The sequence below is a fragment of the Hemitrygon akajei genome, chromosome 23, assembly GCF_048418815.1.
Source record: "Hemitrygon akajei chromosome 23, sHemAka1.3, whole genome shotgun sequence".
Lineage (NCBI taxonomy): Eukaryota > Metazoa > Chordata > Chondrichthyes > Myliobatiformes > Dasyatidae > Hemitrygon > Hemitrygon akajei.
This window is the reverse complement of record NC_133146.1, coordinates 13,605,986-13,624,185: the sequence shown is the minus strand read 5'-3', so window position 1 is coordinate 13,624,185 and position 18,200 is coordinate 13,605,986. Positions and strand designations below refer to the sequence as shown.

The following is an 18,200-nucleotide window of genomic DNA, read 5'->3' as shown; positions in this document are numbered from 1 at the left end:
TCTGTATCTAACCCGTACTGTCCCTGTCCTGGGAGCGTATGATGGGACAGTGTAGAGGGAGTTTCACTCTGTATCTAACCCGTGCTGTCCCTCCCCTGGGAGTGTGTGATGGGACAGTGTAGAGGGAGCTTCACTCTGTATCTAACCCGTGCTGTCCCTCCCCTGGGAGTGTGTGATGGGACAGTGTAGAGGGAGCTTCACTCTGTATCTAACCCGTGCTGTCCCTGTCCTGGGTGTGTGTGATGGGACAGTGTAGAGGGAGCTTCAATCTGTATCTAACCTGTGCTGTCCCTGTCCTGGGAGTGTGTGATGGAACAGTGTAGAGGAAACTTCACTCTGTATTTAACCCGTGCTGTCCCTGTCCTGGGAGTGTGTCATGGGACAGTGTAGAGGGAGCTTCACTCTGTATCTAACCCGTGCTGTCCCTGTCCTGGGACACTGTAGAGGGAGCTTCACTCTGTATCTAACCCATGCTGTCTCTGTCCTGGGAGTGTGTGATGGGACAGTGTAGAGGGAGCTTCACTCTGTATCTAACCCGTGCTGTCCCTGTCCTGGGTGTGTGTGATGGGACAGTGCACAGGGAGCTTCACTCTGAATCTAACACGTGCTGTCCCTGTTTTGGGAGTGTGTGATGGGACAGTGTAGAGGGAGCTTCACTCTGTATCTAACCCGTGCTGTCCCTGTCCTGGGAGTGTGTGATGGGACAGTGCACAGGGAGCTTCACTCTGTATCTAACCCGTGCTGTCCCTGTTTTGGGAGTGTGTGATGGGACAGTGTAGAGGGAGCTTCACTCTGTATCTAACCCGTGCTGTCCCTATCCTGGGAGTGTGTGATGGGACAGTGTAGAGGGAGCTTCACTCTGTATCTAACCCATGCTGTCCCTGTCCTGGGAGTGTGTGATGGGACAGTGTAGAGGGAGCTTCACTCTGTATCTAACCCGTGCTGTCCCTGTCCTGGGAGTGTGTGATGGGACAGTGTAGAGGGAGCTTCAATCTGTATCTAACCCGTGCTGTCCCTGTCCTGGGTGTGTGTGATGGGACAGTGTAGAGGGAGCTTCAATCTATATCTAACCCGTGCTGTCCCTGTCCTGGGTGTGTGTGATGGGACAGTGTAGAGGGAGCTTCAATCTGTATCTAACCTGTGCTGTCCCTGTGCTGGGAGTGTGTGATGGAACAGTGTAGAGGGAGCTTCACTCTGTATCTAACCCGTGCTGTCCCTGTCCTGGGAGTGTGTGATGGGACAGTGTAGAGGGAGCTTCACTCTGTATTTAACCCGTGCTGTCCCTGTCCTGGGAGTGTGTGATGGGACAGTGTAGAGGGAGCTTCACTCTGTATCTAACCCGTGCTGTCCCTGTCCTGGGAGTGTGTGATGGGACGGTGTAGAGGGAGCTTCACTCTGTATCTAACCCGTGCTGTCCCTGTCCTGGGAGTGTGTGATGGGACGGTGTAGAGGGAGCTTCACACTGTATCTAACCCGTGCTGTCCCTGTCCTGGGTGTGTGTGATGGGACAGTGGGTGGGAGCTTCACTCTGTATCTAACCCGTGCTGTCCCTGTCCTGGGAGTGTGTGATGGGACAGTGTAGAGGGAGCTTCACTCTGTATCTAACCCGTGCTGTCCCTGCCCTGGGAGTGTGTGATGGGACAGTGTAGAGGGAGCTTCACTCTGTATCTAACCCGTGCTGTCCCTGTCCTGGGAGTGTGTGATGGGACAGTGTAGAGGGAGCTTCAATCTGTATCTAGCCCGTGCTGTCCCTGTCCTGGGTGTGTGTGATGGGACAGTGTAGAGGGAGCTTCAATCTATATCTAACCTGTGTTGTCCCTGTCCTGGGAGTGTGTGATTGAACAGTGTAGAGGGAGCTTCACTCTGTATTTAACCCGTGCTGTCCCTGTCCTGGGAGTGTGTGATGGGACAGTGTAGAGGGAGCTTCACTCTGTATCTAACCCGTGCTGTCCCTGTCCTGGGTGTGTGTGATGGGACAGTGCACAGGGAGCTTCACTCTGTATCTAACCCGTGCTGACCCTGTCCTGGGAGTGTGTGATGGGACAGTGTAGAGGGAGCTTCACTCTGTATCTAACCCGTGCTGTCCCTGTCCTGGGAGTGTGTGATGGGACAGTGTAGAGGGAGCGTCACTCTGTATCTAACCCATGCTGTCCCTGTTCTGGGAGTGTGCTTTGGGACAGTGTAGAGGGAACTTCACTCTGTATCTAACTCGTGCTGTCCCTGTCCTGGGTGTGTGTGATGGGACAGTGTAGAGGGAGCTTCACTCTGTATCTAACCCGTGCTGTTCCTGTCCTGGGAGTGTGTGATGGGACAGTAGAGAGGGAGCTTCACTCTGTATCTAACCCGTGCTGTCCCTGTCCTGGGACAATGTAGAGGGAGCTTCACTCTGTATCTAACCCGTGCTGTCTCTGTCCTGGGAGTGTGTGATGGGACAGTGTAGAGGGAGCTTCACTCTGTATCTAACCCGTGCTGTCCCTGTCCTGGGTGTGTGTGATGGGACAGTGTACAGGGAGCTTCACTCTGTATCTAACCCGTGCTGTCCCTGTCCTGGGAGTGTGTGATGGGACAGTGTAGAGGGAGCTTCACTCTGTATCTAACCCGTGCTGTCCCTGTCCTGGGAGTGTGTGATGGGACAGTGTAGAGGGAGCTTCACTCTGTATCTAACCCGTGCTGTCCCTCCCCTGGGAGTGTGTGATGGGACAGTGTAGAGGGAGCTTCACTCTGTATCTAACCCGTGCTGTCCCTGTCCTGGGTGTGTGTGATGGGACAGTGTAGAGGGAGCTTCAATCTGTATCTAACCTGTGCTGTCCCTGTCCTGGGAGTGTGTGATGGAACAGTGTAGAGGAAGCTTCACTCTGTATTTAACCCGTGCTGTCCCTGTCCTGGGAGTGTGTCATGGGACAGTGTAGAGGGAGCTTCACTCTGTATCTAACCCGTGCTGTCCCTGTCCTGGGTGTGTGTGATGGGACAGTGTAGAGGGAGCTTCAATCTGTATCTAACCTGTGCTGTCCCTGTCCTGGGAGTGTGTGATGGAACAGTGTAGAGGAAGCTTCACTCTGTATTTAACCCGTGCTGTCCCTGTCCTGGGAGTGTGTCATGGGACAGTGTAGAGGGAGCTTCACTCTGTATCTAACCCGTGCTGTCCCTGTCCTGGGACAGTGTAGACGGAGCTTCACTCTGTATCTAACCCATGCTGTCTCTGTCCTGGGAGTGTGTGATGGGACAGTGTAGAGGGAGCTTCACTCTGTATCTAACCCGTGCTGTCCCTGTCCTGGGAGTGTGTGATGGGACAGTGTAGAGGGAGCTTCACTCTGTATCTAACCCGTGCTGTCCCTGTCCTGGGAGTGTGTGATGGGACAGTGTAGAGGGAGCTTCACTCTGTATCTAACCCGTGCTGTCCCTGTCCTGGGAGTGTGTGATGGGACAGTGTAGAGGGAGATTCACTCTGTATCTAACCCGTACTGACCCTGTCCCGGGAGTGTATGATGGGACAGTGTAGAAGGAGCTTCACTCTGTATCTAACCCGTACTGTCCCTGTCCTGGGAGCGTGTGATGGGACAGTGTAGAGGGAGATTCACTCTGTATCTAACCCGTGCTGTCCCTGCCCTGTGAGCGTGTGATGGGATAGTGTAGAGGGAGATTCACTCTGTATCTAACCCGTGCTGTCCCTGTCCTGGGAGCGTGTGATGGGACAGTGTACAGGGAGTTTCACTCTGTATCTAACCCGTACTGTCCCTGTCCTGGGAGCGTATGATGGGACAGTGTAGAGGGAGTTTCACTCTGTATCTAACCCGTGCTGTCCCTCCCCTGGGAGTGTGTGATGGGACAGTGTAGAGGGAGCTTCACTCTGTATCTAACCCGTGCTGTCCCTCCCCTGGGAGTGTGTGATGGGACAGTGTAGAGGGAGCTTCACTCTGTATCTAACCCGTGCTGTCCCTGTCCTGGGTGCGTGTGATGGGACAGTGTAGAGGGAGCTTCAATCTGTATCTAACCTGTGCTGTCCCTGTCCTGGGAGTGTGTGATGGAACAGTGTAGAGGAAGCTTCACTCTGTATTTAACCCGTGCTGTCCCTGTCCTGGGAGTGTGTCATGGGACAGTGTAGAGGGAGCTTCACTCTGTATCTAACCCGTGCTGTCCCTGTCCTGGGACAGTGTAGAGGGAGCTTCACTCTGTATCTAACCCATGCTGTCTCTGTCCTGGGAGTGTGTGATGGGACAGTGTAGAGGGAGCTTCACTCTGTATCTAACCCGTGCTGTCCCTGTCCTGGGTGTGTGTGATGGGACAGTGCACAGGGAGCTTCACTCTGTATCTAACCCGTGCTGTCCCTGTTTTGGGAGTGTGTGATGGGACAGTGTAGAGGGAGCTTCACTCTGTATCTAACCCGTGCTGTCCCTGTCCTGGGAGTGTGTGATGGGACAGTGTAGAGGGAGCGTCACTCTGTATCTAACCCATGCTGTCCCTGTTGTGGGAGTGTGCTTTGGGACAGTGTAGAGGGAACTTCACTCTGTATCTAACCCGTGCTGTCCCTGTCCTGGGTGTGTGTGATGGGACAGTGTAGAGGGAGCTTCACTCTGTATCTAACCCGTGCTGTCCCTGTCCTGGGACAGTGTAGAGGGAGCTATACTCTGTATCTAACCCGTGCTGTCCCTGTCCTGGGAGTGTGTGATGGGACAGTGTAGGGGGAGCTTCACTCTGTATCTAACCTGTGCAGTCCCTGTCCTGGGAGTGTGTGATGGGACAGTGTAGAGGGAGCTTCACTCTGTATCTAACACGTGCTGTCCCTGTCCTGGGAGTGTGTGATGGGACAGTGTAGAGGGAGCTTCACTCTGTATCTAACCCGTGCTGTCTCTGTCCTGGGAGTGTGTGATGGGACAGTGTAGAGGGAGTTTCACTCTGTATCTAACCCGTGCTGTCTCTGTCCTGGGAGTGTGTGATGGGACAGTGTACAGGGAGCTTCACTCTGTATCTAACCCATGCTGTCCCTGTTGTGGGAGTGTGCTTTGGGACAGTGTAGAGGGAACTTCACTCTGTATCTAACCCATGCTGTCCCTGTCCTGGGACTGTGTGATGGGACAGTGTAGAGAGAGCTTCACTCTGTATCTAACCCGTACTGTCCCTGTCCCGGGAGTGTATGATGGGACAGTGTAGAGGGAAATTCACTCTGTATCTAACCCGTGCTGTCCCTGTCCTGGGAGCGTGTGATGGGACAGTGTACAGGGAGTTTCACTCTGTATCTAACCCGTACTGTCCCTGTCCTGGGAGCGTATGATGGGACAGTGTAGAGGGAGTTTCACTCTGTATCTAACCCGTGCTGTCCCTCCCCTGGGAGTGTGTGATGGGACAGTGTAGAGGGAGCTTCACTCTGTATCTAACCCGTGCTGTCCCTCCCCTGGGAGTGTGTGATGGGACAGTGTAGAGGGAGCTTCACTCTGTATCTAACCCGTGCTGTCCCTGTCCTGGGTGTGTGTGATGGGACAGTGTAGAGGGAGCTTCAATCTGTATCTAACCTGTGCTGTCCCTGTCCTGGGAGTGTGTGATGGAACAGTGTAGAGGAAGCTTCACTCTGTATTTAACCCGTGCTGTCCCTGTCCTGGGAGTGTGTCATGGGACAGTGTAGAGGGAGCTTCACTCTGTATCTAACCCGTGCTGTCCCTGTCCTGGGACACTGTAGAGGGAGCTTCACTCTGTATCTAACCCATGCTGTCTCTGTCCTGGGAGTGTGTGATGGGACAGTGTAGAGGGAGCTTCACTCTGTATCTAACCCGTGCTGTCCCTGTCCTGGGAGTGTGTGATGGGACAGTGTAGAGGGAGCTTCACTCTGTATCTAACCCGTGCTGTCCCTGTCCTGGGAGTGTGTGATGGGACAGTGTAGAGGGAGCTTCACTCTGTATCTAACCCGTGCTGTCCCTGTCCTGGGAGTGTGTGATGGGACAGTGTAGAGGGAGATTCACTCTGTATCTAACCCGTACTGACCCTGTCCCGGGAGTGTATAATGGGACAGTGTAGAAGGAGCTTCACTCTGTATCTAACCCGTACTGTCCCTGTCCTGGGAGCGTGTGATGGGACAGTGTAGAGGTAGATTCACTCTGTATCTAACCCGTGCTGTCCCTGCCCTGTGAGCGTGTGATGGGATAGTGTAGAGGGAGATTCACTCTGTATCTAACCCGTGCTGTCCCTGTCCTGGGAGCGTGTGATGGGACAGTGTACAGGGAGTTTCACTCTGTATCTAACCCGTACTGTCCCTGTCCTGGGAGCGTATGATGGGACAGTGTAGAGGGAGTTTCACTCTGTATCTAACCCGTGCTGTCCCTCCCCTGGGAGTGTGTGATGGGACAGTGTAGAGGGAGCTTCACTCTGTATCTAACCCGTGCTGTCCCTCCCCTGGGAGTGTGTGATGGGACAGTGTAGAGGGAGCTTCACTCTGTATCTAACCCGTGCTGTCCCTGTCCTGGGTGCGTGTGATGGGACAGTGTAGAGGGAGCTTCAATCTGTATCTAACCTGTGCTGTCCCTGTCCTGGGAGTGTGTGATGGAACAGTGTAGAGGAAGCTTCACTCTGTATTTAACCCGTGCTGTCCCTGTCCTGGGAGTGTGTCATGGGACAGTGTAGAGGGAGCTTCACTCTGTATCTAACCCGCGCTGTCCCTGTCCTGGGACAGTGTAGAGGGAGCTTCACTCTGTATCTAACCCATGCTGTCTCTGTCCTGGGAGTGTGTGATGGGACAGTGTAGAGGGAGCTTCACTCTGTATCTAACCCGTGCTGTCCCTGTCCTGGGTGTGTGTGATGGGACAGTGCACAGGGAGCTTCACTCTGTATCTAACCCGTGCTGTCCCTGTTTTGGGAGTGTGTGATGGGACAGTGTAGAGGGAGCTTCACTCTGTATCTAACCCGTGCTGTCCCTGTCCTGGGAGTGTGTGATGGGACAGTGTAGAGGGAGCGTCTCTCTGTATCTAACCCATGCTGTCCCTGTTCTGGGAGTGTGCTTTGGGACAGTGTAGAGGGAACTTCACTCTGTATCTAACCCGTGCTGTCCCTGTCCTGGGTGTGTGTGATGGGACAGTGTAGAGGGAGCTTCACTCTGTATCTAACCCGTGCTGTCCCTGTCCTGGGACAGTGTAGAGGGAGCTATACTCTGTATCTAACCTGTGCTGTCCCTGTCCTGGGAGTGTGTGATGGGACAGTGTAGGGGGAGCTTCACTCTGTATCTAACCTGTGCAGTCCCTGTCCTGGGAGTGTGTGATGGGACAGTGTAGAGGGAGCTTCACTCTGTATCTAACACGTGCTGTCCCTGTCCTGGGAGTGTGTGATGGGACAGTGTAGAGGGAGCTTCACTCTGTATCTAACCCGTGCTGTCTCTGTCCTGGGAGTGTGTGATGGGACAGTGTACAGGGAGCTTCACTCTGTATCTAACCCATGCTGTCCCTGTTGTGGGAGTGTGCTTTGGGACAGTGTAGAGGGAACTTCACTCTGTATCTAACCCATGCTGTCCCTGTCCTGGGTCTGTGTGATGGGACAGTGTAGAGAGAGCTTCACTCTGTATCTAACCCGTACTGTCCCTGTCCCGGGAGTGTATGATGGGACAGTGTAGAGGGAGTTTCACTCTGTATCTAACCCGTACTGTCCCTGTCCTGGGAGCGTATGATGGGACAGTGTAGAGGGAGTTTCACTCTGTATCTAACCCGTGCTGTCCCTGTCCTGGGAGCGTGTGATGGGACAGTGTAGAGGGAGCTTCACTCTGTATCTAACCCGTGCTGTCCCTGTCCTGGGAGTGTGTGATGGGACAGTGTAGAGGGAGCTTCACTCTGTATCTAACCCGTGCTGTCCCTGTCCTGGGACAGTGTAGAGGGAGCTTCACTCTGTATCTAACCCATGCTGTCTCTGTCCTGGGAGTGTGTGATGGGACAGTGTAGAGGGAGCTTCACTCTGTATCTAACCCGTGCTGTCCCTGTCCTGGGAGTGTGTGATGGGATAGTGTAGAGGGAGCTTCACTCTGTATCTAACCCGTGCTGTCCCTGTCCTGGGAGTGTGTGATGGGACAGTGTAGAGGGAGCTTCACTCTGTATCTAACCCGTGCTGTCCCTGTCCTGGGACAGTGTAGAGGGAGCTTCACTCTGTATCTAACCCATGCTGTCTCTGTCCTGGGAGTGTGTGATGGGACAGTGTAGAGGGAGCTTCACTCTGTATCTAACCCGTGCTGTCCCTGTCCTGGGACAGTGTAGAGGGAGCTATACTCTGTATCTAACCCGTGCTGTCCCTGTCCTGGGAGTGTGTGATGGGACAGTGTAGGGGGAGCTTCACTCTGTATCTAACCTGTGCAGTCCCTGTCCTGGGAGTGTGTGATGGGACAGTGTAGAGGGAGCTTCACTCTGTATCTAACCCGTGCTGTCCCTGTCCTGGGAGTGTGTGATGGGACAGTGTAGAGGGAGCTTCACTCTGTATCTAACCCGTGCTGTCTCTGTCCTGGGAGTGTGTGATGGGACAGTGTAGAGGGAGTTTCACTCTGTATCTAACCCGTGCTGTCTCTGTCCTGGGAGTGTGTGATGGGACATTGTACAGGGAGCTTCACTCTGTATCTAACCCATGCTGTCCCTGTTGTGGGAGTGTGCTTTGGGACAGTGTAGAGGGAACTTCACTCTGTATCTAACCCATGCTGTCCCTGTCCTGGGACTGTGTGATGGGACAGTGTAGAGAGAGCTTCACTCTGTATCTAACCCGTACTGTCCCTGTCCTGGGTGTGTGTGATGGGACAGTGCACAGGGAGCTTCACTCTGTATCTAACCCGTGCTGTCCCTGTCCTGGGTGTGTGTGATGGGACAGTGCACAGGGAGCTTCACTCTGTATCTAACCCGTGCTGTCCCTGTTTTGGGAGTGTGTGATGGGACAGTGTAGAGGGAGCTTCACTCTGTATCTAACCCGTGCTGTCCCTGTCCTGGGAGTGTGTGATGGGACAGTGTAGAGGGAGCGTCTCTCTGTATCTAACCCATGCTGTCCCTGTTCTGGGAGTGTGCTTTGGGACAGTGTAGAGGGAACTTCACTCTGTATCTAACCCGTGCTGTCCCTGTCCTGGGTGTGTGTGATGGGACAGTGTAGAGGGAGCTTCACTCTGTATCTAACCCGTGCTGTCCCTGTCCTGGGACAGTGTAGAGGGAGCGTCACTCTGTATCTAACCCATGCTGTCCCTGTTCTGGGAGTGTGCTTTGGGACAGTGTAGAGGGAACTTCACTCTGTATCTAACCCGTGCTGTCCCTGTCCTGGGTGTGTGTGATGGGACAGTGTAGAGGGAGCTTCACTCTGTATCTAACCCGTGCTGTCCCTGTCCTGGGACAGTGTAGAGGGAGCTATACTCTGTATCTAACCCGTGCTGTCCCTGTCCTGGGAGTGTGTGATGGGACAGTGTAGGGGGAGCTTCACTCTGTATCTAACCTGTGCAGTCCCTGTCCTGGGAGTGTGTGATGGGACAGTGTAGAGGGAGCTTCACTCTATCTAACCCGTGCTGTCAATGTCCTGGGAGTGTGTGATGGGACAGTGTAGAGGGAGCTTCACTCTGTATCTAACCCGTGCTGTCCCTGTCCTGGGAGTGTGTGATGGGACAGTGTAGAGGGAGCTTCACTCTGTATCTAACCCGTGCTGTCCGAGTCCTGGGAGTGTGTGATGGGACAGTGTAGAGGGAGCTTCACTCTGTATCTAACCCGTGCTGTCCCTGTCCTGGGAGTGTGTGATGGGACAGTGTAGAGGGAGCTTCACTCTGTATCTAACCCGTGCTGTCCCTGTCCTGGGACAGTGTAGAGGGAGCTTCACTCTGTATCTAACCCATGCTGTCTCTGTCCTGGGAGTGTGTGATGGGACAGTGTAGAGGGAGCTTCACTCTGTATCTAACCCGTGCTGTCACTGTCCTGGGAGTGTGTGATGGGACAGTGTAGAGGGAGCTTCACTCTGTATCTAACCCGTGCTGTCCCTGTCCTGGGAGTGTGTGATGGGACAGTGTAGAGGGAGCTTCACTCTGTATCTAACCCGTGCTGTCCCTGTCCTGGGAGTGTGTGATGGGACAGTGTAGAGGGAGATTCACTCTGTATCTAACCCGTACTGACCCTGTCCCGGGAGTGTATGATGGGACAGTGTAGAAGGAGCTTCACTCTGTATCTAACCCGTACTGTCCCTGTCCTGGGAGCGTGTGATGGGACAGTGTAGAGGTAGATTCACTCTGTATCTAACCCGTGCTGTCCCTGCCCTGTGAGCGTGTGATGGGATAGTGTAGAGGGAGATTCACTCTGTATCTAACCCGTGCTGTCCCTGTCCTGGGAGCGTGTGATGGGACAGTGTACAGGGAGTTTCACTCTTTATCTAACCCGTACTGTCCCTGTCCTGGGAGCGTATGATGGGACAGTGTAGAGGGAGTTTCACTCTGTATCTAACCCGTGCTGTCCCTCCCCTGGGAGTGTGTGATGGGACAGTGTAGAGGGAGCTTCACTCTGTATCTAACCCGTGCTGTCCCTCCCCTGGGAGTGTGTGATGGGACAGTGTAGAGGGAGCTTCACTCTGTATCTAACCCGTGCTGTCCCTGTCCTGGGTGCGTGTGATGGGACAGTGTAGAGGGAGCTTCAATCTGTATCTAACCTGTGCTGTCCCTGTCCTGGGAGTGTGTGATGTGACAGTGTAGAGGGAGCTTCACTCTGTATCTAACCCGTGCTGTCCCTGTCCTGGGTGCGTGTGATGGGACAGTGTAGAGGGAGCTTCAATCTGTATCTAACCTGTGCTGTCCCTGTCCTGGGAGTGTGTGATGGGACAGTGTAGAGGGAGCTTCACTCTGTATCTAACCCGTGCTGTCCCTGTCCTGGGTGCGTGTGATGGGACAGTGTAGAGGGAGCTTCAATCTGTATCTAACCTGTGCTGTCCCTGTCCTGGGAGTGTGTGATGGGACAGTGTAGAGGGAGCTTCACTCTGTATCTAACCCGTGCTGTCCCTGTCCTGGGTGCGTGTGATGGGACAGTGTAGAGGGAGCTTCAATCTGTATCTAACCTGTGCTGTCCCTGTCCTGGGAGTGTGTCATGGGACAGTGTAGAGGGAGCTTCACTCTGTATCTAACCCGCGCTGTCCCTGTCCTGGGACAGTGTAGAGGGAGCTTCACTCTGTATCTAACCCATGCTGTCTCTGTCCTGGGAGTGTGTGATGGGACAGTGTAGAGGGAGCTTCACTCTGTATCTAACCCGTGCTGTCCCTGTCCTGGGTGTGTGTGATGGGACAGTGCACAGGGAGCTTCACTCTGTATCTAACCCGTGCTGTCCCTGTTTTGGGAGTGTGTGATGGGACAGTGTAGAGGGAGCTTCACTCTGTATCTAACCCGTGCTGTCCCTGTCCTGGGAGTGTGTGATGGGACAGTGTAGAGGGAGCGTCACTCTGTATCTAACCCATGCTGTCCCTGTTCTGGGAGTGTGCTTTGGGACAGTGTAGAGGGAACTTCACTCTGTATCTAACCCGTGCTGTCCCTGTCCTGGGTGTGTGTGATGGGACAGTGTAGAGGGAGCTTCACTCTGTATCTAACCCGTGCTGTCCCTGTCCTGGGACAGTGTAGAGGGAGCTATACTCTGTATCTAACCCGTGCTGTCCCTGTCCTGGGAGTGTGTGATGGAACAGTGTAGGGGGAGCTTCACTCTGTATCTAACCTGTGCAGTCCCTGTCCTGGGAGTGTGTGATGGGACAGTGTAGAGGGAGCTTCACTCTGTATCTAACACGTGCTGTCCCTGTCCTGGGAGTGTGTGATGGGACAGTGTAGAGGGAGCTTCACTCTGTATCTAACCCGTGCTGTCTCTGTCCTGGGAGTGTGTGATGGGACAGTGTAGAGGGAGTTTCACTCTGTATCTAACCCGTGCTGTCTCTGTCCTGGGAGTGTGTGATGGGACAGTGTACAGGGAGCTTCACTCTGTATCTAACCCGTGCTGTCCCTGTCCTGGGAGCGTGTGATGGGACAGTGTAGAGGGAGCTTCACTCTGTATCTAACCCGTGCTGTCCCTGTCCTGGGTGTGTGTGATGGGACAGTGTAGAGGGAGCTTCACTCTGTATCTAACCCGTGCTGTCCCTGTCCTGGGAATGTATGACGGGACAGTGCAGAGGGAGCTTCACTCTGTATCTAACCCGTGCTGTCCCTGTCCTGGGTGTGTGTGATGGGACAGTGTAGAGGGAGCTTCACTCTGTATCTAACCCGTGCTGTCCCTGTCCTGGGTGTGTGTGATGGGACAGTGTAGAGGGAGCTTCAATCTGTATCTAACCCGTGCTGTCCCTGTCCTGGGAGTGTGTGATGGAACAGTGTAGAGGGAGCTTCACTCTGTATCTAACCCGTGCTGTCCCTGTCCTGGGAGTGTGTGATGGGACAGTGTAGAGGGAGCTTCACTCTGTATCTAACCCGTGCTGTCCCTGTCCTGGGAGTGTGTGATGGAACAGTGTAGAGGGAGCTTCACTCTGTATCTAACCCGTGCTGTCCCTGTCCTGGGAGTGTGTGATGGGACAGTGTAGAGGGAGCTTCACTCTGTATCTAACCCGTGCTGTTCCTGTCCTGGGAGTGTGTGATGGGATAGGGTTAAGAGACCTTTGTGGTATTGGGCACATTAGATCAATAACTACCTCTTACATGAAAACATTGTGTACAGCCAGATTGGGAGAGGTTCTGTAAAGGATTCTCTGGGTAAAGACTGACACCATTTCCTGATTGGTAAAGCTGTGCATTTAGCCTCTGTGAAGTTAGAAGTTAAATAGGCTTTGAATATTCTCAGAAACTGGCACAGTGGATGGAAGTAGGTGGTTATGCATTCAACCCTGTGTTTCTGATAAAAGATGAAGGTGATAATGTGATTAACCTTACTCTGATTTCTCATCTTTATTTCCAGTCCTGACAAAGCGTCTCAACCCCAAAATGTTCACTGTTTACTCTTTTCCATCGATGCTGCCTGACCTGCTGAGTTCCTCCAGCACTTTGTGAGTGTTGCTCGGATTTCCAGCATCTGCAGAATCTCTCGTGTATGTGATGAACCTTGTTGTTAGATTGAGCGAGGGGCTGTGATTGGTGTCGAGTAGGTGAGAGTGTGGGGAGGCATGGGAGACTGGAGCAATACACATCACTGTCTGGTATGGAGGGGGAGGGGGGCTACTGCACAGGACCGAAATAAGCTGCAGAGGGTCACAAATGCAGTCAGCTCCATCTTGAGTATTGGCCTACAAAGTACCCAGGACATCTTCAAGCACCGGTGTCTCAGAAAGGCAGCGTCCATTATTAAGGGCCTCCAGCACCCAGGGCATTCCCTTTTCTCACTGTTACCATCAGGGGAGGTACAAAGCCTGAAGGCACACACTCAGTGATTCAGGAACAGCTTCCACATAACCATATAACAATTACAGCACGGCAACAGGCCATCTCGGCCCTTCTAGTCCGTGCCGAACGCTAACTTTCCCTCTGCCATCCGATTCCTAAATAAACATTGAACCCATGAACACTACTTCACTTTTTTAATATACATATATTATTTGTTTTTGTATGATTTTTTAACCTATTCACTATACATTATTTATTTTCTTCTAGATTATGTATTGCATTGAACTGCTGCTGCTAAGTTAACACATTTCACAACACCTGCTGGTGATAGTAAACCTGATTCTGAGTCAGAACTGGAGGTCGAGCAGCATCTACAAAGGGAATTGGACAGTCGACATTACTAGTGTGAGGGGGGGGGGGGTTGTGTTTCTGATGACACACGAGACTTTGCAGATGCTGGAAATGTTAAGCAACACCAACAAAATGCGGAAGGAACTCAGCAAGTCAAGCAGCATCTATGGAGGAAAATACCAAACATAAAAAACAATGTTTCAGGTTTGGTCCCTGCATTAGGACTGGAAAGGAGGGAGGGGGGCAGAAGCCAGAATAATGGTGGGGGGGGGGGGGTGGGGAAGGGAAGAGGAGGGAAAGGAGTACAAGCTGACAGGGGACAGGCGAGGAGGATGGGATAATGTGAGAAGCTGGGATGTGATATGTGGAAGCAGAGAAGGTTGAAGAAGGAAACTAACAGTGGACCATAGAAGAAAGGGAAGGGGTGGGGAACCGGAGGGAGGGAACGGGCAGGTCATGAGGTTGGGGGAGCAGAGAGGTGTTGAGAGGATAACCGGAATGGTGGCTGGATAAAGAGGGACGAGCTAAAAATGTTGCAGGTCCAGTGCCTGCGAGTTTGAGAGTCTGGGGCGGAGGACTGGAGGTGGCCTGTCCTTGTGTTGGAGGCCTGTGTGGGTGTGGGTGGGGGGGTTGAAGGGGCTTGTTTTGTTGTTCTTGATGCTTGTGTTGTTCTTCTGAACACTGTGGGCAAGCTACAATGGTTGGGCTACGCACGTGGGCAGCCCCCAGCACATCAAGTTCTGTTGGTCGTCAAGACAAGAAGAATAAAAGTGTGTTTCACGGTGCGTAGGTACTCTGTGGTGTGTGCGCTATGGTTTTGTCGTCTCTGGCCTACGTGGTACGGTCATCACTAAATCAGAGATCGGAGGCGAGAGCCCGTGACTCACCAGCACGCGGAGGAGTGGGTTACCTGATCGGCGGCCACCTCGTACCCGTCGGGGTTCATGGAGGGTAGGATGTGAATGCGGGTTTCGTGGATCAGGCTGGTAATACGCGGATTCCTCTGCTTGTACTCGTCACACAGGTACCCGCGCCAAATGGATCAGGAGCTCCCGTCCCAGCACCTCGTTACCATGCATGTTCCCAACGTACTTAAACTCTGGCTCCACTGCAGGCACAGCGCAAGAACACAAGAACGTAAGAAACAGGAGCAGGAGTCGGCCATCTGGCCTCTCCACCATTCAATAAGACCATGGCTGATCTGGCCATGGACTCATCTCCACCCACCTGCCTTCTCCCCATAACCCTTAATTCCCCTAGTATGCAAAAATCTATCCAACCTTGTCTTAAATACATTTACTGAGGTAGCCTCCACTGCTTCATTGGGCAGAGAATTCCACAGATTCACCCCCCACCCCAGGAAAAGCAGTTCCTCCTCATCTCCAGCCTAAATCTACTCCCCCGAATCTCGAGGCCATGTCAGAAACATCAGCCATCACTGCACCCCACCCCAGTTCCACTGTAGGCACAGCGCAAGAAACATCAGCCATGTCCCCCTCCTCTTCACATTCTCTGCTCCCTAACCTTCCCTCCTGTACGATCTCACAACCCCAACAGCACCATTCTATAGAGACCCTGTTTTACATTTCCTGATTCAAGATTCAGCCCTTTACCCCTTCCACCCATCCCCTCCCAGCTTCTTGTGTGCGTGCGTGTTGCTCTAAATTCCCAGCATCTGCAGAATCTCGTTTATATTTACCCCTTTTCTGAAGGAGGGTGATTTTGTATCACTTCATTACAATACGTACTACAGTATCCCACAATCAAACTATTTACAGTCAATAGTGTCACATTATAATGGTCATCTCAATCTAGAACATGGGAGTCCCTGTGGTGTTCACTGATCTTAGAAGCACACCATTGTATCTGTGGATACGTCTTCCAGGGAACATCAACCATCCCTTCTTCCCCTCTCTCCCCCCATATTTGTCTGCCTCCATCTATCACTCATCTGCCTCTGCCTCCCAACTCCAAACTTCCCTCGACCTGCCCGAAATTCTTCACTCTTTCTCAGTTCACCAATCACCTCTGGTCCCTGTTCTTCACCACTACGCTCCCCGTCCTTTTCATACTGCCCACCTTCCCCCCCGTCCACTCTCAGTCCTGATACAGGGTTTCAGCGATTAATCACAAGACTATAATACCACATCACAGACTGAAGAAAATCTGCAGTTGCCGGAGAGAGAGAGAGACAGCAGGCCAAACAGCATCCATGGAACCAGTTGACGTTTTAGGCAGGGACACTTCTTTAGGACTGAGGGGGAAGATGCCTGAATTAAAAGCTGGGGGGTGTGGTGGGGAGAGAGGCTAGCTGGAACCATAGAACACTACAGCACAGTACAGGCCCTTCAGCCCTCCATGTTGTGCTGACCCACATAATCCTTAAAAAAAATGTACTAAACCCACACTACCCCATAACCCTCCATTTTTCTTTCATCCATGTGCCTGTCCAAGAGGCTCTTAAATACCCCTAATGTTTTAGCTTCCACCACCATCCCTGGCAAGTCATTCCAGGCACTCACAACCCTTTGTGTAAAAAAAACTTACCCCTGATGTCTCCCCCTAAACTTCCCTCCCTTAATTTTGTACATATGCCCTCTGGTGTTTGCTATTGATGCCCTGGGAAACAGGTACTGACTATCCACCCTATCTATGCCTCTTGTAATCGTGTAGGAAGGTGATAGGTGAAAGCAGGTGAGTGGGAAAGGTCAGGGGCTAGAGAAGAAAGAACCCGATAGGAGAGGAGAGTGGACCATGGGAGGAAGGGAAGGTGGAAGGGGCTCCGGGGATGGTGGGGGGTGAATAATAGGAAGGTGAGAGATACTAATACGTGGGAAAAAGGTGCTGGCTGTCCTCTGTCATAATCTTATATATCTCCATCAACTCGTCCCATCACTCTCCATTGCTCCAAAGAGAAGAGCCCGAGCTTGAATTTTTCCTCATACTTAATCGTATTTAATTAGTCCCTGGATTTACCAGGGTGCAGCCTGCATCTTGGATCAAATGGGAGGGTGGGGATGTTGATGTCTGGGTGCCTAACAGGTAAAAGGTCCATTCTGTCACCAGAATTCACAAGGCCAGGGATACACAAATGCCTGGAAGCCACTTTCAGAAGCCCCTTTCCCACCTAAACAACTGGACACGAGAGTTCCCCGTCCCGGGCAAGACCTCGTTGGCTCTCAGGGCAGAGCTGAGGGGGCAAAATGGGCCTCTAGCATTTTGTTTCACGTTCCTGTTCCTCTGGGATGGAGGGGGGGGGGGCAGATTATAAAAGAACTGTGTCTGACGTCCGCGATAATCATAGTTTACCCAGGCTGCCCGGTGAGGGATTAAGAGCTGGAAATGCAGCTGGTTGGTCAGTCAGAGACAGGTAGGAGCTTTGTACAAGTCTCTCTCCTGGACTCCAGCCAGTCTGAGCGGGCTCTCCAACACCAGCTGTCTTTGTGCTGGATTCATTCAGAGAGACTAAGCCCTTTCCCCCCCCCCCCCCCCCCCCCCCCCCCCCCCCCCCAGGTCTCATAAATATTTAATTGTGGAATTTTGGAGAAGTAGTGAGACCTCGGGAGGCAGAAGGGGAGGCATCTGCAGGCTCCTGGAATCAGAGGGCAGCCTGCGGTCTGAGGTTAACAAGACTCCCAGCAGAAGGGGCAGGAATATCCCCTGTTGCTCAGATTTACCCCTCCCAATGTGGTAGATCAGCAGCCCCCCCAACCCAGAGTCAGAGACTACAGTACAGAACCAAGCAGCAACCCATCTAGTCTGTGCTAAACTATTATTCTGCCTAGTCCCATCAAACTGCACCCAGATCATGGCCCTCCTACCCCTCCCATCCACAAGCCTATTCAAACTCCTCAAGTGTTACAGTGGAACCCACATCTACCACTGCTGCTGGTGCCTCGCTCCACGCCGTCACTAGCCTGTGAGTGAAGTCGTTCCCTCTTAAATATTTCACCTATCACCTCTAGTTCTGGTCTCACCCAACCTCAGTGGAAAAACACGAGGAAATCTGCAGATGCTGGAAATTCAAACAACAACACACACAAAATGCTGGTGGAACACAGCAGGCCAGGCAGCATCTATAGGGAGAAGCACTGTCGACGTTTCGGGCCGAGAACCTTTCGTCAGGACTAACTGAAAGGAGAGATAGTAAGAGATTTGAAAGTAGTGGGGGGAGGGGGAAATGTGAAATGATAGGAGAAGACCGGAGGGGGTGGGATGAAGCTAAGAGCTGGAAAGGTGATTGGCAAAAATAATACAGAGCTGGAGAAGGGAAAGGATCATGGGAGGGGAGGCCTAGGGAGAAAGAAAGGAGGAGGGGGGGAGCACCAGAGGGAGATGGAGAACAGGCAAACAACTAAATATGTCAGGGATGGGGTAAGAAGGGGAGGAGGGGCATTAACGGAAATTAGAGAAGTCAATGTTCATGCCATCAGGTTGAAGGCTACCCAGCCGGTATATAAGGTGGAAAAAGCCTGCTTGCATTTAATTTCCCACCACCATCTAAATCTACTCCTCAGCTTTTTTTCTCCAGCCCTGCCGAAGGGTTTTG

The 18,200-nt window shown here is 52.6% G+C and overlaps 1 protein-coding gene across 1 annotated transcript in view; it reads right to left on the bottom strand.

Annotated features, from left to right (window-relative positions):
• Positions 1-14,745, bottom strand: part of cpn1 (carboxypeptidase N, polypeptide 1) — a 59,622-nt gene extending 44,877 nt beyond the window's left edge. Inside the window, 2 exon segments of the mRNA XM_073026948.1 lie at positions 14,562-14,678; positions 14,680-14,745. Of these exon segments, the coding sequence (XP_072883049.1) occupies positions 14,562-14,678; positions 14,680-14,730 (168 nt within the window). The 5' untranslated portion in view covers positions 14,731-14,745.
• Positions 14,746-18,200: the final 3,455 nt, after the last annotated feature.